The sequence below is a fragment of the Physcomitrium patens genome, chromosome 16 (assembly GCF_059467195.1).
Source record: "Physcomitrium patens ecotype Gransden chromosome 16, ASM5946719v1, whole genome shotgun sequence".
NCBI lineage: Eukaryota > Viridiplantae > Streptophyta > Bryopsida > Funariales > Funariaceae > Physcomitrium > Physcomitrium patens.
This window is the reverse complement of record NC_143425.1, coordinates 13,200,508-13,226,426: the sequence shown is the minus strand read 5'-3', so window position 1 is coordinate 13,226,426 and position 25,919 is coordinate 13,200,508. Positions and strand designations below refer to the sequence as shown.

Here is a 25,919-nt window from a genome sequence, read left to right as displayed (position 1 = left end):
CGGTCGACAATAGAGATGACTACACCAATACCAATTTCAAGGAAAAGCAACCAATTAGGATTTTAATGGGGTGTAACGGAAGGATGGAATCTTAAGGAAGTTATATTGGGTCAAATTTTCCAGTTGCAACTTACGGTGAGTAAGCTTGAAGATGAGGGTAGCTTAAAAAGGCAAGTGGAAGCGAGCAAGAAAATAATATTGGAAAAAAATTATAAAATCAGGGAACATGAACAAGTCATCAAGATAGAATCGAAATCCAAGATACGAGTGAAGCATGAATTAGATGAGAAAGTAAAAAATTAGTCAAAGAAAAAATAGAGGATTCAGCATATCCTGGAAAATCAAAGGTAAGAATTACTACAAATTCACAAATCATATAGATTAGAACAGGAGAAGATGAACGCTCAGTTGAAGATGGAACAAGAGAAGAAGGAGGCATTGGAGCTTGAAAAGAAATAATTGGGTGACCAATATCGAAACAAAACGGATGAGCTACAAGCAAAAATTATTATTTTGAAAGAAATAGTAATGAAATTGGAGAGTAATTTGGTCAGTATTAGTCAGTCACAGACATTTGCCTCAACGAGAGTAAAAAGTAAAAAATTGCAAGAGAAATTGCAACAGTAGCAGCAACAATTGGAAGTTAAAGATATCAAAATCTTCCAATTAGAAGCTCAGGTTCGAGAATTGGGAGCATATAATGTAGATTTAATAGCTCAATTAAAGGCAGAGATTCAGGACAAGTCGGAGGAAGAAGATATAGTATTGGGACAAGACCAAATGGAGCCAACACTAGAAATCGAAGAGATTGAACAATCCAGTTAAAAAAAAAAAAAATTGGTTTTTGTTTATCAATATTGTGTTTGCGTGGACGCTGCACAGTTAGGAGTGGGGCTATATCGAATAAGTAGTTATTTTCAGAATGTAGATACCTAGTGTATAATATAAACAGGGATAGATAACTGCTGAAAAGGTGGTTCAGCAAGTAAAATGGATGAATAGTGAGAAAAAATAATTATCATTTGTAGTATAGGAGTTGGTATCTCGGGGTAATATAAGGAGGATGGGAGAGGGGAAGAAAATGCCAAACTGCGATAGTACTGAGCCGGAGATAAGCTTGGTACTATCTCTTCTTCTGAGTTTTCTTGTTTCTTTTGTGTTAGAGTTGATTCTAGTGAAGAGGATCGATTTAATGAATCAATGTTTGATTTACAAAGTTGTTTATGAATCACTGTTTATCAATTGTTGTGAAAGATTGAGGACATATGGAAGTTTCCAGTCACTGTTTATCGCAAGGTTGTAAGTTCAATAGAGAGGAATTATAATCGAAGGAATTATCTCAATCAGATTTTGTGGATTGGAAGTTGTTCGTTCCAGGGTTTGGGATATGCTTGTATGTTTGTGAATTACATAGGGTACTGAAATCGATGTCGTGGATGTTATTGTATTGATATGAGAGAGTAGAAAGTAGGAGGAAAAGTTAAGTGTTCTTCGGTATGGTAAGCATTCAGCAATAGCAGTTAATTGTGTGACCCTAACAATTGGAGCTCATATACATGGTCTTTCTCTATGTTCGAATTTTCCTATATAGGTTTATTTTGGGAGGTTTCTTCTGAAATAAGTAAAAAAATAATCACAATATTAAATAATACATACAAAATGTGTCTAAATGATTATTTTTTTGAATTACTATAATTTTTTTTTGAAACAACTATCTAATTTGTAATACTAAAAAATCCAATAAATAGTTTTATATCTTATTTATCTAATAAATACAATATATACACATTCAATGCATGATTTAGAATAGTATTTAATAAAAAAAAAAAATTTTTAAAAACTATAAAATCTACATCCAAAGGCAATATTTTCATAAATGTTGATACTTGTAATAATTAGTATATATATTGCTTTAAAAATTAAAATTCTAATTAAAGATTTTCATGCAATATCAAATTTAAATCATTCATCTTATGCATACAAGGCCTCATAGTCAAATAACTTCTATCCATGTGTCTAAATTCAAACTCCATCATATAATTTATAGAATTTATCTATTATAATAATAAATTCTATCTAATATAATATTAAAATTTTTAAAAATTAAAAATATGCATCTTTAATAAATAAATTACTTGACCTTCACTATATTATTGTTCTTTTCATTATTATAATAGCTAATACTAAGGCTTTTACATAAAAGCCATTAATTGAAGTTATATATGATATATTTGTAATACCAAGAATAATAATAATTTATGCACTATAAATTATAAATATTAATGCTACACACTACTACAAAATTATAATCTACTATTACTAAAAATATACTTTATCAAGTGATTAAATACAAATTTATAACACAAATATTTTTAATTTCTTCTGATTTCAAATTAATAGCTTTTAATATAGTGTCTACCTTGTAAAAAAAGATAGACATTAGTAGTCCAATATGTTGGTGTCATGTGCACTTTTCTTCAAGATATTGTAAGAGCAAAAAATTCATTCATGTCAATTTTGTTGATTAGTACTTTGTAACAAGATATAGATAAGATATTTGTATTATTGATATATAGGGATAGATAGTTAGTACCATATTTGAAAAATTATGGAAGTTTCTAGAATTAAAGTTAGATTAGTGGACCACGTAAGAATATTCTAGAAAGAATTTAGGGTAGTTATCTAGATGGAGTCCACCATGGAACCCTCTTGAAGGAATTTAAGGCAGTTATTTAAGTAAGATCCATCATGTAAGAATATTCTATAAAATTCAAGGTGATATAGTAAAATATAAATAGGACTAGCCAAGGTCTTTTTGAGCATTTGGTCAAGTATGGCTTTGGACCCTTTCTCTTAATACAATTGGATTTTGTATCTTCCTATTTTTTCCTATTGTATTCTAATTCTAATTGATCAATTTTTGTCTTCCATGCTCCATTCTATTTAGTTTTATTCAATTTTGTTTTGATCTACTTTGTCCTACCTTATGATGAGATTTTATTCTACTGTAGGTTAGAAAGGTCTTAGACATTTAAAATAGACTAATCATGTTTCATTAATATCAAAGCAAGTATTAGATTGTTCTTTGGTAGTGTGTTGATAGTCATCATCTAGTCCAAAGTTAGTTGTTGTAGTCACATTAGGTATTGTGTTGAGAATACTATGAGTTATTCTTAAAAAATCAATTGAGAAATGAGGAGGCATTACAATAGTGGAGTCCAGCAGAGAAATTACACTATAGGAGATATGGCAAAGCAATTCCATATGGAGATTCAAATACAGTACCTCTTAGGCCAAATTGTTACTCTAAAAGAACAAATAAAAGCCTTGAGGACAAAGAAGTCAACATTCGTTAGGCTGAAATTGAGTAAGCCTAATATATACTCTGAAACTTTGAGACAAGAAGATGTATGTCAATGCTTCTTCAACATGCAATAATATTTCTAATTATCTGAGGTAAATACTACTAAAGGAATTATGTATGCAACCAACTATTTGAGAGATGTGGTAGTCATTTGGTAGCAACATCAAGTTCAAAGTTATATAGCTCAAGGTGGATTTTGTGATTTAGAGGAGTTTGAAATGAAGTTTAAAAATCAATTTTAGCCCATCAATGCGAAGAAGATAACATACCACCAGTTGACAAATCTTACATAATCTAGGTCGATGCAAGTTTATGTCTCTTGATTCAAGTCTTTATATCTCCAAATTGACAATGTTTTGGAGGTAGAGATGGTGGATCAATTCCTATAAGGTTTGAAACCTAGGATTCAGCAAGAGGTGGAAGTAAAGGATTTACAAATATTTGAAGAGGCAATTTGGATTGCAGAGGGGATCAATGCTATAGATTTCAAAAATCGTGGAGTACAACCTATAGCACAAAGTATTATGTCGCTATTTAATACTATGGCACAACAATCGATGCCAATGGAGATTGATGCCCTATAAAGATCATTGACACAATAAAGACAATAAATATTGGTACAAAAAAAATTGTATTTATATTTTTGGAAATTAGGACATCAGATTGAAGGTTGTCCAAAAAGACAAAATTCAAGCACTAATAAAAAAAGAGGGGTTTATATTCTCAAAACTCATGAAGTCAATAATGATACAGAGCAAGAAAACAAGGCTCTCTAATAAAGGTACCAAAGATCAGTACATGGATAGCTACTATCTCTCAGAGAAAAATGATATGGCTTTAGACAACTATAAAAAAAAGTCAACTGGTACAACTAACATGACTATTAAAAGAACAATCATGTCGAGTGCTTATAAATTGTGGCTTTATAAAAAATCACATCTCAATTCAAATTGCCAATTGATTTGGAATTAAAACTAAGGCAAATAAGGAAGAAAATATATATCTTGTAAATGACAAAAAAAATATATTGAATGAAACATGTGAAGAAGAAACCTTGAGATTGACTGACACTTATGTCTTAAGAGAGAGGTTCAAATTCACAAAGCTAAGATATGATGTTATCCTTGGTATGCCATGGCTATAGGTGGAAAAAAAGCAAGTTAATTGAATAGCAAAGACAATCTCTTTTAAAGGTGGTGGATGCAAGGTGACTCATTGCACCTCCACATCAAGCAAAGAAGAAAGACAATCTGCAACCAAAGACTTATACATAGAGACGAATTTTATGAAGAAGTAAATATAATATAAGCAACCGATATATATGGTGGTTCCAAATCTTGGTAAAAAAGACAACCGAAGAAATAGAATTGGCAGATCAACTCATATAGGAATATCAAGATGTCTTCTCAACCAATCTATTTAGTGGTGTGCCTCCTAATTGATGTGCCCTCTTTCAAATAGAACTATTGCTTGGAGCCAAATCAATAAGTCGACCAATTTATTGCCTAACACCAAAAGAACTTAAAGAGCTCCGGAAGACATTGGATGAATTTTTAGAAAAAGTCTTTATTCAAGAAAACACATCACTATAAAGAGCACTTGTACTCTTTGCACTTAAGAAAGATAGTGGACTTTGTCTTTGCATTGACTATCAAGGCTTCAATAAGTAGATTGTTAAGAATGCATATCCACTTCTACGCATGGATGATCTTCTTCATCAACTTTGAAGTGCAACCATCTTTAGTAAATTGGATCTTTCGAGCGGCTATTGGCAAAAACCTATTCTAAGAGAGGATGTAGAAAGGATGGTATTTTGTATGCACTATGGATATTTTGAAAGGCTAGTTTTACCTTTTGGCCTTACTAATACTCCAACCTCTTTCATTAGTCACATGAACAGATTATTTTGCGACCTTTTGGATAAGTATGTAATTTTTTTTATTGATGATATCCTCATATATACTAAAATCTCTAAGGAGTATCAGCAATACCTACAAAAAGTGTTGCACTGACTATAAGATAGTGACTTCTATTGTAAGCAATCTAAATGTGAACTTTAGAAGTTAAAAGTCATCTTTTTGGGGTATGTGGTGTCTTCCAAAGGCATGTGTGTGGAGCAAGATAAGATAAAAGCAATAAAGAATTGACCAATCTTCAAAAATGCTTCTGAAGTTTGCTCATTTTTAGGCCTTATTAGATATTATTGCTATTTTATTTGATAATTTGCACACGTTTTTGTCTCATTGATAAACCTATTCGAGAAAGATGCTCCATTTGAATAGAAATTGGAGCAACAAAGTACCTTTGATAGGTTGAAGGAGTCACCCATTATTGCTTCAATATTACAACTCTTTGATCCTAATCTTCATTGTATGCTTGACATTGATGCTTTTGACTTTGTGTCAAGGACATGAATTCGAAGATGATGCATAAATCAAAGAAATCTATATCAAAGAAAAAGTAAAAAAATAGAAATAAGGAAGTACATATATTAAAAAGAAACTAGAATGGCTTATTGCCAAAAGATAAGAAAACTTGAGACTCTTGAAACTGGACTAGAAGCAAGAAAGAAATTGACAATAGTAAAGAAGGCTTTACTCTTGTCTCTATATATACTATCTAACTAGGGGCTATGTGACAATGTTCTATAAGCCCTCCAATATGTGTTGACTTTATAGGACACATGCCTTGACTTACAAGGCAAGTTTTTCTATATATTTTCCATATAGTTAGCTTATTCTTTAAGCTATCAACATGTACGACACATGGTTAACTTGTTGACCAAGTTTCTAACCTAAAAATCAATAATAGATACTTATAAGGTCAAAGTAGTATCTATGAAGCTTCTACTAGCAATTTGGAATGGCATATAAAATTCTTAGCTAGATTTTCTTTAATATATTTTTTGAATTCAACCAATTCATTTTGTGATAAACTATAGATTGATCCAAATGGTAATTGTGCTTCTTCTTGAAGGTCAATTAAACAATCATAGGGATGATGTTTTGAAAGAGTATCCGTATTCTTCTTCTCAAATACATCTTGAAACTCTTGATATTGGCTTAGAATGCCACTTAAAGTCTTTGCATCATTAGAAATAAGTGTGGTATAAATGACACAAGGTGATCCTTCTTTTATAGCATATAAGAAAGCTCCTGCACCTACAAACATAGATTTTATTATATTAGACTTATGACTTTCTATTGAATTAACTTCACTCTTACTTATACTTTTAGAGAAGTTAAGAGTATGAGAAATCAAATATATGCAAGGATTATATTTTTTTAACCTTAATAAATTTAAAATGACTAGATTAGAGAAAGATCTAATTATATTAAAGATTATGCAACTACTATGGCCATTAATTGCTACATCTATAGGAAGTGTTTCATGAGTAATATCTCTAGAAGATAATAAATGACCATCTATGACTTCTACATGAACAAGTTTAGTTTTTTGTACTAATGGTATTTTATGACTTTTAACAAATTCTACGTCTAAGAAATAAGGTGAGGCTTTTGAATCTATAAAGGTGGAGGCTTTATAATTATTAGGTCCTAAATACACATCTATTATAAAACGAGAAGAGGATTTTGAGGAGAAGATAGGACCTTCATTAGAAATTGTACAAGATTCCAACCGCATGATTCTTACTATAGTTGGATAAATTTGTTTTTCAATACATTATCTTCTTTGACAACTGTGCTCCTCATTTTGTGGTTTCATTGCTTCTTTAGATATTGTTTAGCAGTGTGTTTAGGTTCTCTACAATATAAGCACAATCCTTCTTGATAGCGACGAGTCTTTTCTTATTTGGTAAAAAGTTTAAATTGTACCACATCAATTTGTATATCCTCTACTTTTGAATGTATGTATTGGAGAGATGTTGAAATTGCCATCAAATTATAATAACGTTGAAGCCCACTTATACTATTCTTAGATCAAAATTCAAAAAGTTGATTGTAGCACTTCAAAGCAAAGTCAAGTACTTGACTTAATGTTTGAGGATCAAGTAAGTTGAGCATCAATTTCTTTAGTTCATAAAAATTGATAGAATATTATTGTATAATTTGAAGGCATATTGATATAATCCATAGAAAAATTGACTAAAAAGTGTAGCATCAACCTACTTGATATCAGTTATAAATTATCAAAATTATGAAGCATATAGTATTATAGATTGATTGTCTTGTCACAAAATATGGAACATGTTGGTCGCAATAAAATTTGCATCATGTTCTCCATACATGGACCAAAATTCCATCAAAAATATCTCTAAATTATGTAATATTAGATCTCGTCAATCAAAAAGAGATGAAAACCATGATAGTGCTAAATCTGAAAGAAGTGTATTTATCAATGAATCTAACTTGTGATCCTAGAGTTGGATAGCTTTGAGTTTGAAGTTCAATCACAAGTTATACTTGATTGATAAATCCTCAAAATTTGGATCTTGTACCATTAAACTTCTCAAGCATGGCAACTCTTTGTTCTTTAATACTTGAAAGATGTTCTACCATGGATGAAGAGATATGATTTGATACAGATGTTGAGGTAGCTCTAATTATCTCTATATCTTTACTTCCTACCATTCTTGCTGATCCTTGTGGTGGTAAGTTAAGTTGATGTATCGTAAGCATCAACTCTCTCAATTGCTCTTGCATTTGTGCCATTGCACTCTTCATTTCAATAAGCTTTGCTATAATAATACTTAGAAAAATATCTAATACCACTCAAGACAAGTAGAAGAAAGGACTTGAAGACAAAGAGAATACTAAGAAAAATATCAATTTAGAAGAGGGTAATCCATAACTTTTAATATGCTTATGTCTTATTATGAGAAAGGGGTAATCTACTCTTAATAAAGATTAGACAAAGCTTTGATATTATAAGTGCACTCTTGTCAATTTTTCAAGGACATGAACTGAAAGATGATGCATAAATAAATGAAATCCGTATCAAAGAAAAAATGACAAAATAGAAATAAGAAAGTACATATATTAAAAAAAAAAAAAAAAAAATGGCTTATTGCCAAAAGACGAGAAAACTTGAGACTCTTGAAACTAGATTAGAAGTAAAAAAAAAACATCGATCCTTGCTATATGATTTGCATTTGAAAAATATGAAATTTCAACATCATTGTTCGAATGAATAGCTATAGCTTTTTAATATACAACTTGAGTATAAGCAAAGGCAATAATATATTGTACTAGACAGCTTATCGCAGACACTAGATTTGAAGGTTGAATCAAGAAATAAGATAGAAGTCACTACCATTAGTAGTTTCATTTCAAATCTAATCAAAGAGATAAAATAGAAAGAAGCTATGCATTAAGATGCTTATTTTAAGATGATTAGTGATTGATTAAAGGTGGACAGTATATAATATCAAGATTATAATCTTAATGATGGCTTATTCTATTTTAAGAAATAAACTTATATATCCTATAATACAATACTTTCGACTTGCATACTTTAAGAGGTACATGACATTCCAATATTTGGATATTTGAGGCGAGAAAAGATTTTAGAATAGATCTCAAGGACATAGTTTTGAACAGGTTTGGATTATAATGTTTGAGCTTTTGTATGCTCTTACAAGTCATGTCAATGCAATAAAGCATACAACATAGTATCTCTTAGACTATTATAATCAATTTTTTTATTTAGGGCATGTTGAGAGTAGGTGATTATAGATCTCATTACATATTTGTTGCAGATGCCTTATAATCATATTGTAGTTGCTACCTTTTTAGATTGACTTTTGAAGCAACTTTATTTGGCTGCGGTATACTTGGATATTATTGCCCTAATGCTTGTATGAATCTTCTTTGATACTGTCTTTTGTCACGATAGATTACCTCATGTCATCTTTTCAGTTCAAGATCCATGCTTCACGAGAAATTTTTAGCAAGCCTTGTTCAAGCTATTAGGTACATGACTTGTCATGTCTATAGCCTTTCATCTCTAAATAGATGGACAAATAGAGCGTACAAATTAGACCTTGGAAGATATGATGTAGGCATTTATGGTGGTTCATTATAATGATTGAAATAAATACTTGATGCCTTTAGAGTTAACCATAATGATAGTATTCAAGTAAGTATTGATCATTCACCATTTTTCTTTAATATAGATTAGCATCCAATTATGTTAGGAACTCTCTATCATCCCATTGACATGAACAATTTGATAACAAAAAAATCTTGTATAATGGCTTATATTGGCCTTCTAAGAGACATGGCACCGCCTTCTTACTATACAAAATTAATAGAAGCAATATGCAAATAACCACCAACAATACAAGACCTTCCAAAATGATGATTAATTATTATTTTCTAATGCCAACTTGCCACTTGTTACATCAACCAAAATCCGTAAACTAATACCTTAGTGGCTCAGACCTTTTTGTATTTCTAAAGTAATTTTTGATGTTACATATTGATTTGAGGTTCCACTACATATTTGGATCCATCCAATCTATTATGTTTTGTAACTAAAAGAATTTTATACTAAGCCAAAGCCCTTTTTGGATCGATACCAATCACCACTACCACCAGTTGTAATTAATGATTAATAAGAATATGAAGTGGTTAATATTTTGGAGCATTGCTACATTCAGTGTGGTAGTGGACGTCCAAAACTTCAATACAAAATTCTTTGAAAAGGTTATTTCATCCATGATGCAACGTGAAAACTTGCACAAAACCTCACCTATTGCCAAGAGACAATTTGGAGATACCATCAAGAGTGAAATAAGGACGTTCCGCATTAGTAGAGAAGGATTAACTATAACAAGGTATAAATAAGATATTTGTATTATTAACACATAGAAAAAGATAGTTAGAACCATGTTTGAGAAGTTATGGAAGTTTTTAGAATTGAAGTTAGATTAGTAGACTAAGTAGGATCTACCATAGAACTTTTTAGAAAGAATTTAGGACAGTTATCTAAATAGGGCCTACTATGGAATCTTTTAGAAGGAATTTGGGACAAGTATTTAAGTAGAGTTCATCATCAAGGAACATTCTAAAAAGTCCAGGGTTATAGAGCAAAGAATAAATAGAACTAGCCATAGCCTTTTGGGACATTTCATCAAATATGGCTTGAGATCCTTTCTCTTAATACAATTGGGTTTTCTATATTCCTATTTTGTTTTGTTTTGTTATAGTTCCAATTGCTCATTTTTGTTTTTAGTGTCCCATTCTATTTAGTTTTGTTTGGTTTTGTTTTGGTCCAATTTGTCCTACCTTATGATGAGGTTTTATACTATTGTGAATTAAAAGGATCTTGAAAACTTGAGTTAGACTAGTCTTGTTTTATTTTTTTATTTGTTTTTTTATTTATTTTAGATTATATATCAATTCAAAGATCATTAAAAGAATTTTTAGTATAATATATTTATATTAAATAGAAACTAAAAATTAAAGGTATAATATTTAATTCTTATTATAGTTGAAAGTTATATTTTTTGGATGGTCTAAAAATAATAAAATATTATAATTATTTAAATATATTATCTTTTTAAGATTATTGTATAGACTTAGATTCTAATTATTATAATAATAATCATTCAAAATTTTGATTTATTATTATAGTAGCAATAACCATCTAGATTAGATGGTTAATTGTTTTAAGGTATCAAATTAGAAATTCTATTATGCTTGTTAGAAATCATCACTAATTTTTGGTAGATACCTTCATTTTAAACTTTGTATACCATCAAAATTATATTTTAATTGATGAGTAATACTACCATTTTGTAAATAACTATCTAAATCATAAATTTGAAATATTTAGAATTTAAATTTAGTGGCAATTAGCTTCAAGTTCTTTACCTTTAAATTGAGATCATTATCATGTAGTTTTAAAGTACGTTTTTAAAAATTGATTTTTAATGTTGCAAGTGTTAAAAAGCATGGTAAGAGATGGTAGTAGAAAATAGTAAGATTGGTATCTGTATGCAATAAAGTATCTAGTTCTAATTATAATTTTGTATGTAAATTTGTGATATCTCCTAATCCACCATGCATAATCCAAGAAATTTTGTACCTTATGACAACCCCTAGGATTAAAAATTGACAACCTTCAGCATCAAAAGTTAATAGTTTTTGTAAACTTATTATTTGTATAGGAAATTTTGATCAAAGATATTTTTAACTTAATTAGTTGATATTACTATAGATTCATAAGGAAATTACATCCACTTATCTTTTATTATATGATGAGGCAACAAAAGATAAAATCTATTATTGTAACCAATCTATTATTAATATTTTTTAATAAGAATAATCTTAAAAGAAGTTGTTATAATAAAAGGATACTTACTAAACAAATCTTTTGTCTTTTTGATAGAGTTGATTAGCCCTTATGATAAAAAAATAAAATAAAATAACTTATCTTAAAAAAAATTATAAGATTAGCACAAATTATAAATGTAAGATATTAATACATATAGTTCTTTAAACTTCATTGAACAAAAATCTTAAATTTGATACTAAAACCTTTTTTAAGTATATATGGACTATGTAGCAATATTGTACATGTTGTAAAAGCAAATATTGGCTTTTCAAGAAACCTAATTATAAAAAAAAATATTTGAATTGACATTATCTCGATCATCTATGCAAAATTATTGTACAATTGATACTGCATTGTTGTATTTTAATACAACTATATGGTAAAAAATAAAAATATGGATGTTATTATAAAAGAACTTAATAAAAAGATGTAGTAGAAAAATAATGGTAAATTTTAAAAATATACTAAAAAATTTAGTCTTAATGTTGTTTTTTGTAGAAGGAACTTCTATTTATTTTATAAAAGCATAAATGAGCCAAATCAAAATAAATAAAATAAAAAATTAATAAAAATATATTTATGAAATAATTAATAATATGTTAAAGCAAAACTTATATCAAATTATCATAAATTGATACTCAAAGAAGAAATGTTGACAACTTGGGTTGAAATCAGACCTTGAGGGATAGAATTGTGCACCAATGGCAATTTTGAGGTTCTATTGCAAATTAGAGAATGAAATTTGAGAGAAAATTAAAAGAAAGATTTTTGAGTATTGTTTTTATATTATTTGAATTAATATTAAGATTTTCAAAGATTTTCAAATTTAATGATGTATTTGGTGGGTTTAGATTTTGAAAAATAAAAACATGTTTATAAATTTTAAGATTTTGTGAGTTTCATAGTGTGTTTATAAATAAAAATTGGAAAATTTGTTTTTGTACTTTTTATAAATGTGTGAAAAATTTAAGAACAATTGAGTAATTAGATTAAAAAATATAAGGATTTTTATGGAATATGATCTGAGATAATTGAGATTTAAGGTCAATAAAGGATTTTGTAATTTGGCAATATTTGCTAATTTAATCAAATCAAAAATTGATAAGAGCAATTTAGACTAGAATATCTATACACAATCAAAATTTCAGAGTAATTAAATGGTTCAGTAAAGTGAAATCTATATTAAAAGATGAATATTTAAGTTGGAGAAAGAGAGTGGCCAACAACTAAGAGGTTTGAGGAGCTTTTCTTGCTATTGGTATGTACAATATTCTTAAAAAATATATTGTATTTTTTCTAATTTAATTATTTCAAGAAGTACAAATTTTGAATCAAAATCAATGGTTCAATCATTAGTTATTGAATTTTTAATCTGATATAGGATTATTAAGAATTTTATTTAAGAATTAAGATTTGATTAAAGATTTATTATAGTTAATTTGGGATCTAGGATTTTATTAGGGTTTGATTAGAATTTAATCTTCATCTAATATTTGATTAGAATTTAGGATTTTATTTGAATTTGATTAGATTTGACTAAGATTTGATTAAGATTTGAGTATGTTTTGATTAGAATTTGACTAAAATTTGATTAATAATTGACTATGATTTGATTAATATTTTAATAAGATTTATTAAGATTAATCTAAGATTTAGAATTTCATTAAGATTTAATTACGACTTCATCTAAGATTTGATTAAAGTTCTTTAAGATTTTATTTAGAATTAAATTATAATTTGTTTAGGATTTATTCAAGATTTCTATTTTTAATATTTCTTTAGAATCCATGATTAAATTCTTAGGATACATGATTACCTAGGTACTAATTATATTAATCTCTTCATATTTTTACTTGAATTGCTATATTCTACTTTATCTTACATATCAGCTTATATGATATGAAAGCAATAAAAACAAGAGAATTAAGAATCTCTTATACTTAGAATCATATTAGCAAACTATGTTCACTTTGGATTCATATAATCTTGGCTATTATAGACAAGAGTCTTTTAAGAAACATGCATAAGTAGTTCAACCAATATCTCTCAATACAACTGTCTAGACGTACATATAAATTAGCAGACTAGCAAATCAGGTGCTTTTAAGAACATACCACATTATTGGTATGAATAATTATGATATGTGGTCATTTAGAATGATGAAAATTTTTAAAAGAGATGACATATATCCATGGTATATTCTACCACCATTACTACTATTATATTCAATTGCAATAAAAAAAAATTACAAATCAATATTTACTACATTTAAATGTAATGCTAAATGAACCTTATTGTACATCATGCAATGTTTTTCTAGTCTATACAAATATTGGAAGTACTTCAAATTGATGTATGAAGTAGATAAAAATCTCCAAAAGATACATATCATTAATAAGTTTTTTAGTATAAAGAAAGAAAATAGCATGAATATGGATGAATATCTAACTAAAACAAAGAAAACTATTGATTTATTAGATGATGTTAATACACCATTACTAGAAGCAATAATTGTGTGGTATACTATAAAAAATCTCCTAAAAGATTATAATATGACCAAATAGATGGTACTTGGTAATAATCTTCTTATTTATATCAAGCTAAAATCTTACTTATTGAATGAAGAAATGTCGAGAATAATAAAAGAGAGTAATAGAAAAGAAACAAAAGATTTGTTGACTTTTGAAAACATAAGACAGCCATTTGTAAGATGGATAAATACAAACTAAAGATATCATATTTAAGGACATAATAGCTACAACTATAATAAAAAGATGTGAAAAACTCTCTATCAATCCAATGTAAGAGGTAACCATTAAAAAAGATCACTTTATAGAAACAACAAAAATAAAATATCATATTGCAGTATTAACTTATTTTGAGGAAATAGATTGCACAAAGATATTAGATTTTACAAAAGAAACTAATAATTCAATTACCTTTAAAGTAACAACCTTGTAAATAAGAAGATAAAAATGGAATTTGAATTAAAATCTATAATAAATAAAATATAAGATTTAGAATTGTAAATACAATAGTACCAATCTAAGATACACATCAATAATATATAAGAATTTTTCAAATACAATCCAATTGATTCAAATCCAAAAATTGATCTACTATAAGTAACTCAAACCACCAAAACATTTTTTGCAAGTAAAAATCTAGCCAAGAATAAAAAATCTACAACATCCTAGTTTCTCAATTTAGGGACATTTTACTATTTTTTGGAAGATCTAACTATCTTCTTATTACTAAAATCAAATAGTAATACTCAAGTGACCTTGGCTGAAGAATATGGCTATAGTATTACTAAAGTTGATAATGTAGCTATTTGGCTTCTATCAAGAGAAATACATAAGATTCATCATATTTTTGGTTTGCTTAGAATTAAAAAAAAACTAGTTGTTTGTTGATTTTTGGACCACAAAATAATTTATCTTGGAGATTTATGCATGCACCTATTTAATAAAAAATAATGAAAGTTGCATAATAATTTAGGAAAATAAACAAGTAGGCAATAGTATATACATATTATTAGAAAATACACTGCTGAACTATTTCAAAGTTTGATCAAGTAAAGCATATATTATAATGGCTATTTGCAATACTTCAAAAAAATCTATAGAAATTGCTATGATATAGCACAATTGATTAAGGTACTTCAATTATAAAGGCATATGATGCATGGTAGATCTTAATACTATTATTAGACTATCATATCTTTCAATCAATAATATCTTTTATAAAACTTGTCTAACTAGTAAGCAAAGTAAAATTTTGATTTTCAAATGTAAGACCACTCCATCAACTCATATTCTTCAACTAATATATATATATATATATATATATATATATTAATATATGCAGAACTTTTTACATAAAATCACAATCTTATTTAGGGTGAATCAAAGAATGTTATGAGAAAGTCTCTTTTGACATCATACAATTGTAAAACAAGTGGATGGTAGAATATTTTCTTTGTTCAATATAGGACCAAATAATAAACATATGTTAGGTACAAGTGTCTAAAAAAATGATGTATAACAACATTACAGGAAAAAAAAAAAAAAAAAAAAAAAAAAATCTAACAAGGGAGTTAAGACAGAGAAATGTTATCTTTAGAAACAATAGTATAGCACTCACTGAGGAAGAATTGCCATTATTTAAGTACTTATATACAAAAAGTGATCTTAATTTCCAAAGACAAAAAAACACATATTATTGTGTCCTAAAAGGCCGACATAAATATAAAGCATTATAGCTACAAATACAAAATTGGAGGTTAAAACAACATAGTGTCAATAACTAATAAATAAGATCTACAAAAAATAAAAAGATCAAATAACATTCTCAATAAAGAAAAATTGATATATAAGTAAAAGACTTCATCATTTAGATTTGAGTTTGAATTATTAAATAATACAAATTTAATGATCTAATGAAGATTTCAAAAAGATGACTTATTAATAGGATCATTTTATAATTTTGTGAATCCATACTAAATGAATGATAAACTACCAATAGTCCATAAATTGAATGGTCTAGATGTAAATAAATAAAAGGCTAGGATACTTCTATTGGAGACTTGAGCTTAAAAAAAGATGTTAGTATATACAATAAATATATATTCATTTAATTACGATTTACATAATTATGGTGGCTAAGTGCTCCTATAATTGTATACATATGTTTGTAGCTTTGCCTTATGAAATCATCTTTCATCCTTTCATCAAACTATAAGTTACTAAAAAAAAAAAAAAAAAAAAAAAAAAAAAATCTTATAAATTATTATCTAAAAACTAAAGTTAATACATATATTTTTTTGCACCAAATTCTAAGACAAACCTCCGAGAGAGGTTGGTTTTGTCAAGGTCCTTGTTCTCCTCCATGTAGCTTATGGCGGGCAAGCATAAAAGACCTCTTGCCTATGTCTAATCTCATTGTTGTGTGATAACACAATTATATAGTGAACGAAGAAAGAAAAGATTATATTATAGAAGAACTTAAATAAAAATAATTTAATAAACTATCTTTAAAATATAGATAATAGATAAGGAGGTAATAAAAATTAATAAATATTAATATTACCTTTTTAGAGAAGAAACTTCTACTTACTTTATAGGAACATAAGTGAGCCAAATCAAAATAAATAAAATAAATAATTGATACATATATTTTTAAGAAAGGATTAAAAATATATTTTAACAAAAATCACCTCGAAATATAAAGAATTGATACCTAAAGAGGACTAGTTATGAACCAAGGTCAAAATCACATCCCAAGGCACAAAACCATACACCTATGGCAACTTTGAGATTCTTTAGTTGATTGGAAAGTAAAGTTTACAATAAGACTTGTGAAAAGATTTTTGAGAATTTATTTCATGTGATTCAAAGGCAAATTGAGGTTTTGAGGGCTTTTCAAATTAAAAGATGTATTTAATGGATTTAAATTTTAAAAATAAAAATTTTATAATTTTAAAAATTTTATGTGTAATGTAGCATATTTATAAGTGAAATTTTGTTAGTCTATAATTGTATTTGTTTTGAATGTGTGAGAGAAATTTGATATCAATTGAGTGATTAGATTGAAGGTTGTGAGAGTTTTTGTAAATTATGGTCTTAGATAATTAAAATTTAGAAATAGTGAGGATTTTTGTGATCTTACAACATCTGTCAATTTTATTCAAACAAAAATTGGTGAAAGCTATTTAGACTTAAAAATTTACATATCAATCAAATTTTGAATCAATTAAAAGGTTTAGCAAAGAGAAATTATTATTGGAAGATTAATATTCAAGTTAGAGAAGAAAGGCAATCAACATCCTAGAAGTTTTGGAAGCTTTTTTTTTTAATCAAGAAGTTCAATTTTTTTCAAATTTTGTGTGCTTGTTAATTATATGGGACTGAAATTTTAATGAAATTTTAATTAAGATCAATGGTTAAATTAATTTTTATTGAGGTTTTAAAATAACTATAATAATTAATCAATATTTACTTAGGATTTTTTTAGAATTTGATTAGAATTTGGTCTAAGATTTGGTTAAGATTTGGTTAAGATTTTATTAGGATTTAATACAAAATTTAAGATTTGATTAGGATTTTATTTAGGATTTGTTTAGGATTTTGTTAAGATTGTTTCTGATTATTAGAATTTTATTAGGATTTTTTTAGGACTACATTAAGATTTGATTAGGATTTACCTAGGATTTATTTAGGATTTTTATTTTTGATATTTTTTTAGGATTCTTTGTTATTTTTTTTAAAGGTTCTATTTTTAATATTTTTTTAAAGTTATTATTATTTCTTTGAGGTTTTTATTTTTCTTTGAGGTTAATTTATGAATTTTTTATGTTTCTGTTGTAATTTATTTTAAATTTCTTTTAAATTGGTTGAAATTTGATTAGAGTTGTTAAAAAATACTTAGAGTTTATTTAAGATTCTATTAGACTTAATAAGATCTTGTTATTGTATTTTCTATTTACCTTCCACAACTTGATGTCCCATGCATTCTCAAGTAAGAATTCACGTTATACAACACAGCTTCTTTAGTGTTGGATAGATACTCTTTCACAATAGAGATGATCAGCTATCAGTGGCAAGTATTCCTCCTCCATTAATCAGAAGCTTGAAGAATTCCCTTGACAGCGATTGCCACATCTATATTAGTAACGATTAACTTATATTTTCACAAAGATTAGATCATAAATAACAGTAAGATTGAACATGCTGACAAAACATGATTTAATGTAGAAATGAACAAACCCTCCAAAACTTCGTTTAACTCTGCAAGTGGCTTGCATGAAGTGGAGGATAATCACATCTCGTCTTCACAACTCTTTGATGGGCGTTCTACATTTATCACAAGGAAGCTTGCAAGCGAACCCGCTGGAAATTTGAAAGGATGCTGTGACCGGGGAATTTTGGAGGGAAAAAACAAGAAAAAGAATTGTGCAGAAGTTAAGAATGAAAACAGGATTCGTTGGTTCGATGAATTCGTGTATGTAAGAAGGGATAGATGGGCAGATGGGCAGATGTGTAATGGCTTTTAGTAAAACTGTCTATTTCTCGCTCGTCAGTTAGCTGGAGTATTGACAGACGTGAAGTCTGCCGGTCTTGCGGTGTGACCTCGGCGGTAAATTGTGGAATGAAAGCTGACCAGGTTGTCGTTACTCTTCGAAGGACACGGAGTGCGTTCCTCAACAGCTTAGGTTTCATTGTCTTGGTTTCTCACAACTTGTGATTGTCGAATCCCGAGAAATTACCTTCATCGTAAAGGGTCACCTATGTACAGAACCGGACCCTGATCAGTAAGATGAGACCTTTGAGCAGATGCAAGCTTGAGATGTCTTGAACCTTGATCCCGTGCTAGAATATTATTTGTTTATCTGCATCTTCACAGCAAGCTCAAGGACTGCATCCGAAACGTGTTCTTGCTCCTCTGCATGTGTTACAGGGCATGAAGTTAACCAATAAATCGCTAAATGATTATCTCGTGAGTTTGCGGTAGTGGACTTTCAGAGGCGTAAAATGTTAATTACCTTGCAAAGCCTGTACGTTAGGTGAATCGGTTGTGTGCCAGTTGTGAAATCTCAAAATTACTACCAGTTGATGGGAACTGGTGGATGTGGAACTCATGTATCTTTTGTACAGGGTGAATCTTTCTGGCATTCTACATTCTAAATGTTGCCTTGCTTAGCTTGTCTGCGTGCTGGTGGTCTTGATTAGCAGTGCTGTGTAGTGCATAAATATATTGTTGGCATTGCGATTGCTCTGATGTCAACAATATATTTATGCACTACAATATATGTCAACAATATATTTATGTAATACAATACCTTAATTAGAAGAACATATTTACAATGGGTGAACCAAGAAAATAATAGAATTTAAAATCATATTGATATAAGCCAGACAAAACATTTTCATTGTCGGGCTTCAAATGTTGCAATCGTACCGGGAGGTTCTCGTGCTCGCTCTCTCTCTCTCTCTCGCTCTCGTGATTGCAGGATGACTATCTTTCCGAGCCATGTGGTTCTTCATGCGCTGCCTTTTGGCCTTCAATATAAGAAATAACTTCAACTTGAGATGTAGTTTATGGAGTTTGTTCAAGACAGGTAATCCACACGCTACTCGAATACAATAGGTCCTTCACTTCAAGCACATGCGAGCACCTATCAAATGCACGAAACTCAAAAGTTACAAGTGCTTGAAATCAAATTGTATTCCGAGCTTCTGATTTATTTTCTATTCAGTTTTGATGCAATAAATTTTTGATAGTTCGGTAGAGAATGACTAACCTTTTGTAAAAGAAGGGCAATCATGTGGATATGAAAGAAATGATTACTCACATGCAAGCTTTAAATACTGGTTCAGGAGAATTTGACGCACCTCTTGTGCCTCAAACTTTAGGTTGACAGGGTTTATAATTTTCTTGCTACGTTGCCTTCGATTTTTCAAATGCTGCGGAACTTGTCGACAAACATTTGAACAGTCAATGCAATATTTGCTCTTATTATCTTCTATAAGATTTGAACATTAGTTTTTGGAGATTAATGCGTGTATTGTAATATGTATCCGAAATGTTTTGATATGGTGGTCTAGCACCTCACGAGAATTTATGAAATTTCTGTATAAAAAACGCGCGTTTGAAACTTAACCTATTACGGTCTATCGTCTATGGAGTTTTTAAAAATTATTAGTGGTTTATTGGGTATGCAATAATGTTTCATGTGGTCAGGAAGTTGCAACTTGAGGAACATGACCGTCTGTACTGTGGAGTAGACAATGAGTTATAAGCTTTTTTTGGAACGTGGTCTGACTTTTCATTGCTTCTTTGCCAATTCTACGGTTCGCCCTTGCATCCTGCAACTAGGCTATGCATCTTGATGATCGAGTTATAGCAGAGCGCTACATGCTGACAGTTGAGCATCCGCATATTGAGGTGCTGAGTTTCACGTGTTCATATCGGTATTTGTGCCAATGAATTGACGATTCGTCGCTTGTTTGCAACAATTTTGTATTATTTGTTCGCTTCTTCTCTCTACGCTTCGAGGCCGGATACAACGTATTTGATATGTATTGGATAGTTGACCGCATAATCCGTACATAACTACAGTCTGATGATCTCGAGTAGAGCGAACTTCTCTTGAAGCATGAGATGGAATTGTGGAGATTGATGAATTTGTCGTATGTTTCTACTTAAGGAATTTCTACAAACGGAAGTGACTTTTGGAGGTTTTGTGCACAACAGTGTGCTCATCTTCACAACTTGCTGTCACCAACTCTTAACATTTACATAAGTTAGGTGTGCGTGAAGAGTATTCATTTTATGTTCTTTCCCATCGGGTTAAGGGATATCAATTGAGTGAAATTGCAAGCTCTTTCTCAAGTAGATCCCAGAAGAGAGACGGTTCCGATTCTAGTATGTAGAATCTATCATTGGAGGAATTGGAGTAAGTTTCTACAAGTCATAATCTCGTACGGAGGCTTATTTTCTTTTGGCCAAGTTCGAATTAACAGCTTCCTTAAATGCGAGATTAAGTTGCTTATCCAGAAGTGAGTCATCGCTACATAGATGTTGGCGATTACGTCACTAGCTCCTTGCATTGTAGTGGCCTTATGAATTGTATTGAATGTTCGGCCTTCGACCTCACTTTCCTCTGATCATCACTGGTCCAGACATGTGTCTACAAGTGTAATTTTGGTAGATGCACCACTAATTATAGGATTGCGTCTTTCGCAACAGAATTGACAGGGGCTCTACTTGAGCACGGACCGCGATTCAAACTCCATCAGTAGCCTGTAGGGCACGCCAAGTATAGTGGCCAGCTCTTGAAAGCGGATTGTAGTTGACGTGCATCTAGCAGTGCTTCAAATTCAACACGTGATGCGTGGAGGCTTCTCTTCCGGAAATATGTAGTGGTAACTGAAACAGCATGCAGTCAACTGCGTCGATGGATTTGCAATCACCTTGGCAGCATTTGCAAGGAGCAAATTCTAACAATCCGATGCCAACTCAGTTTCAACGTCGTTCAGACGTGTTGAAGTCCAGTGTGAGTTCCGAGTATCACACTGTACAATACCTGGATCTTCAAGCGATTTACGATGGCGATTCCATGGATCTACATGACGGAATTCATGAGGTTTCGCTGTCTGACCACATCAATGGCTCCGTGAGTAACAGACATCCCAGTCGTTCTTGTTCACAGAAGAAGTCTTTTCGGCTTTGGATCATCAAGTGAGGGCACCAGCTAGAAGAAGGGGCAGCTGGCGAGCCTCAGAGTGTGGATTGGGAATTACTGAAGCTGAAGGTGATAACAAGAATAATTCATCATCAGATGAGTCCTGTTCCGTGCGTTTTGACGAGGTCAGGCATGATCATCAGACAGGCTCTTTGGATCGGGATTGGAATTCATACCAAGTAAGTCTCCTTTTCCTTCATGTGGTACACTTCTGATTGAAACTTGGATGAGTAGAGTTGTAAAGAGTGCTGAAGCTGAGATATGTGGAGACACAATTGCGACTTCATCTATCAGTGTGTTGTCTGCGACTTCATTCAATTCAAACTCAGACTGGTCGATTAAGGGCAAATGTAGAAAAGTGATTAAAAGCGTTTTGTCTAGGACCCATCACGCAATAGAAATTACACGAGATGAAGTCAAAGATAACCAGATTATGTTAAATGGTACTCCTAGAAAGAGTTCATTAACACACTTGCTTCCGGCACCTGCATATATTCTGCATATGGTACTTGACTAACCACATCTAGGATTTGTGGACCAATCTGCTCGGAACTTCCACTCAACCTCATTTGATCCATGGCTCTTGTCATGAAGGTTTGTATTACTCATGATGGATGTAACTTATGATATGGTGTTGTGCAGATCCAGTTGGATGTTTCGAGACTGGAACATGGGATGTATAAATTAGACCTCCTATGTACGCAACAGCCGGGTGCTTTTGTGCAACTTACTCAAGCCTTTGAGGCATTTGTGATTCAGATTGTCCACACCAACATGATAGCCATCACCTCCAAGGTTATCTGCTCCTTCATTGTCAAAGTAAATCATCTCCTCATTTTGTACCGTACTTCGTCTTCAATTCTACTCATCCCAAATATGTTTTATTTTTTTACCTCTCAAATCCATGGTTCAAGGATTGAACAGCATGCTAATGAACATGATAAGTTAATGATACGTATTCCACTTCATATGAACGTTACTAATTTTGATGATCGTATTTTTTGATCCCACTCTTTCGGTGGGGATGGTGGATTTGTTGACAGATGAGCAGCTGGAATGACATGGAAATGAAAGAAGTGAAGGTTGACACAAAACGCTTACTAAGACAATTTGGATTGCAGTTTTCATAGAATACTCTGAAGGACTAACAAGGCAAAGATTGCCAAAATGGAATCAGTCGTACCATCTTGGATAGGTAACAATGCTTGTCAACATCTAAGTCCGCATTTCAACATAGTAGGGAGTGGAATTTTGAGATTTCAATGAACTCATTATGAGGCTTGGCGCAATGCTGGGTGGTTGATGGCAGCTCTACGCATGGTGTTAGATTCAGAATGCTGTGGTGCACATTTTGGAGGAGTTAGGTAATGCGGAAGGCACAAATTGGTCCAACATTAAAAATAGACTTAGAGAGAGATATATAAAACCCTCTGTATTGTTGTTTAATCTACTGCAATTGGATCTTGATTCCTGCCATCAAACTCAGTGACATGATGTACAGTTGCTTGCTAACTTTGGAAACCATTTCTGTTGCATGCTTATTATTTGTCATATCTAATTGAATTCTCCAAAGAAGTGTGTTTATGTATGTATGAGTATTTTAAGAAGAATTTGTTCATTTATTGATTTATTTTAAAAAAGAAGAAAAACTATAATTATAGAGAATCGACTATTAAGGTAAAAATTTGTGAAATATATATATATATATATATGCGAAAAATTGAAGTTGCATTTAACTGAATCATGAATATTTGAATAACTTTCAGAATAAAAAGTCAGATCAAATTAGGTATTGAAATTAGATTAAATTTTGAGATAAAATACTAATTTTCTGATTAATTTTTTTAAATTCCTAATAAATGATATGTTTATTTAATTAAAACAATAATAATTTTTTATAATTTTTAAATTGGTTTTTAATTTTTGACACCTAAAATAAAAAGATAATTTAATAATTTATTTTTTAGAATAAAAATTACGAAAAAAAAATGATAATGAATATGACATAATTACTATGGATAATAAAAATTAAAATATTAATCTAATAATAATTAGCCTTATTTGTTAAATTTTAGTCATTAATAAATTGTTTGATTGATATATCTTCAATTTGGTTCAAATTCTTAAAACTATAATAATTTCTAAGAAAATCCCACTTAAAGAAAATAAACAATTTATATATATATATATATATAGTTTTTAATATTAAAAAATTACTAATATATTTTAGTAAGAGATACTTTATACTTTGGAATAAGAAGAGAGGCATAAATTTTTTGATTTTTTAATTGGTTGAAATCAAGAAGCCTTCTTAAATAGACTTTATATTTTAAAAAATGAATTTAAAGGCCCTAAAAAGAAAATATGAGGTATAAGATTTTTTTTTTTTCCTACATGGCATAAATAGTATTGTTTCCTTAAATTTCTATCAAGTCTATTTTGAAAAACTAGTTTTCAAAAAGATTTAAGAAGCCATGTAAAAAAATTCTTAAAATAACTAATAAAAAAATTAAAATATCTCATAATTTTATAAATCAAGATATAGAATGATATATCTAGAATTATAATAAAAGAATAAAATATTTGATTTTATGGCCTCTTCTTATTTTATATCGTATGCAATGTTAAAGCTTTTAAAAGATGACTTTTTCCCACCAAGTAGGCAATCAAGGTAAGACTTTTGAAACATAGATTTTCAAAATAGGCTTCCATATATAAAGTGTCAAAAATAAAAATTAGAACCTTAATCACAAAGAAATGGTATTGTACAATGAAGACTAAGAGATATAAATAAGAAGATAGATTAGACCAAAATACAATATTCAAACTTGTATTGTTGATAAATATAAAGCTTAAAAGCTAAAAAAAGAACTAACTTAAGAAAAGAATTAATGAGATTAATAATAGTCTTTATCTTATTTCTATATATACTAATTATTAAGATGACCATATAATGGCTTTTCAAAGATTGCATAGTTATTAAGACAAATAGCCAATATATAATGCAAGTGGCTAATATATAAAATATGTAGAATAAATATAATTCTAAATTCAATGTAATTCTATTTATTTTCAACTACTTCTATTTATTTGAGTAATATAGATATTTTTTATATTATTCTCCTTTCTAAGAATGGATTCTATTAAGAATATTCAAGTTATTTCAAAAATTGTTGGAGTCTAAAATTTGGTAAATGATGTTAGAAAAAAAAAAAAAATCTTCTTTTTTATAAAAGTAATTGATAGGTCTCTTTAGTCTATTAATGATATCTCGGACTAGCACATGAAGACTACAAAATTATTTAATTATTATTTAAGTCTTTATGACTACCTTCAAACAATACATTTAACATACCATCAAATATAATATTCACATCTAATAGTATCGTTAAACATTGATAGGCTTCTATAAGATTGTGATACCAAACATACTAAATCTTACCATCTATTTGAAAAAGGACATGCTTCTCTTTAGGATCTTTATGACAATTCTAATATTGTCAAGATCAAAAAATCTATATTCTTTATCTTGCAATTTTGCAAATGACAATTTTTTAGAGGAATTTAAGAACTATTCTTTATCCATGCTATAAAGAATTTTTATGAGTTAATCTTTAAACTTTTTTCTTTTTAATTTATACCATCTTTTTGTTAATATTTAGTCTTTAGATTTGATGAATATTGTAGATAAAAAACAACAAGTTGTGATATATTTCCAAGGTGCTTGAATGGCTTCCATGTGACTTTATTAATGTTATATTCATGCTAATATACAAGATATTTTAATTAAATTTTGTATTACACAAAATTCATGACTTCTTCTAATTCAAACTCTTGGTTGTTATATATTTCAATAAGAGATGGTAGTAAAAGATTTCTTCTTAGTAGTATAAGGCTCAATAAGAAACATATGAAATACAAGACAAAACTTTATTGAATGCAATAATTACTATAAACATAAAAGTAGATTAATATATTTTAAAATAATGAATAGATCAAGTCTTTTAT

The 25,919-nt window shown here is 29.4% G+C and overlaps 1 protein-coding gene and 1 long non-coding RNA gene across 2 annotated transcripts; one reads left to right on the top strand and one right to left on the bottom strand.

Moving 5' to 3' along the window:
* Positions 1-18,446: 18,446 nt before the first annotated feature.
* On the bottom strand, positions 18,447-20,659 carry LOC141046335 (uncharacterized). Its single transcript, XR_012219212.2, has 3 exons — positions 20,059-20,659; positions 19,209-19,841; positions 18,447-19,108 (listed from the first exon to the last, which is right to left on the bottom strand). It is a non-coding gene; the product is annotated as an uncharacterized LOC141046335 (long non-coding RNA).
* Positions 20,660-20,764: 105 nt separating this feature from the next.
* On the top strand, positions 20,765-23,412 carry LOC112293843 (uncharacterized). The gene is made up of 3 exons (XM_090257049.1): positions 20,765-22,090; positions 22,554-22,730; positions 22,955-23,412. Exon 1 carries the CDS (start codon positions 21,606-21,608, stop codon positions 21,909-21,911), a length of 306 nt encoding a protein of 101 aa, XP_090113175.1. The 5' UTR covers positions 20,765-21,605; the 3' UTR covers positions 21,912-22,090; positions 22,554-22,730; positions 22,955-23,412.
* The last annotated feature ends 2,507 nt before the right edge of the window (positions 23,413-25,919 follow it).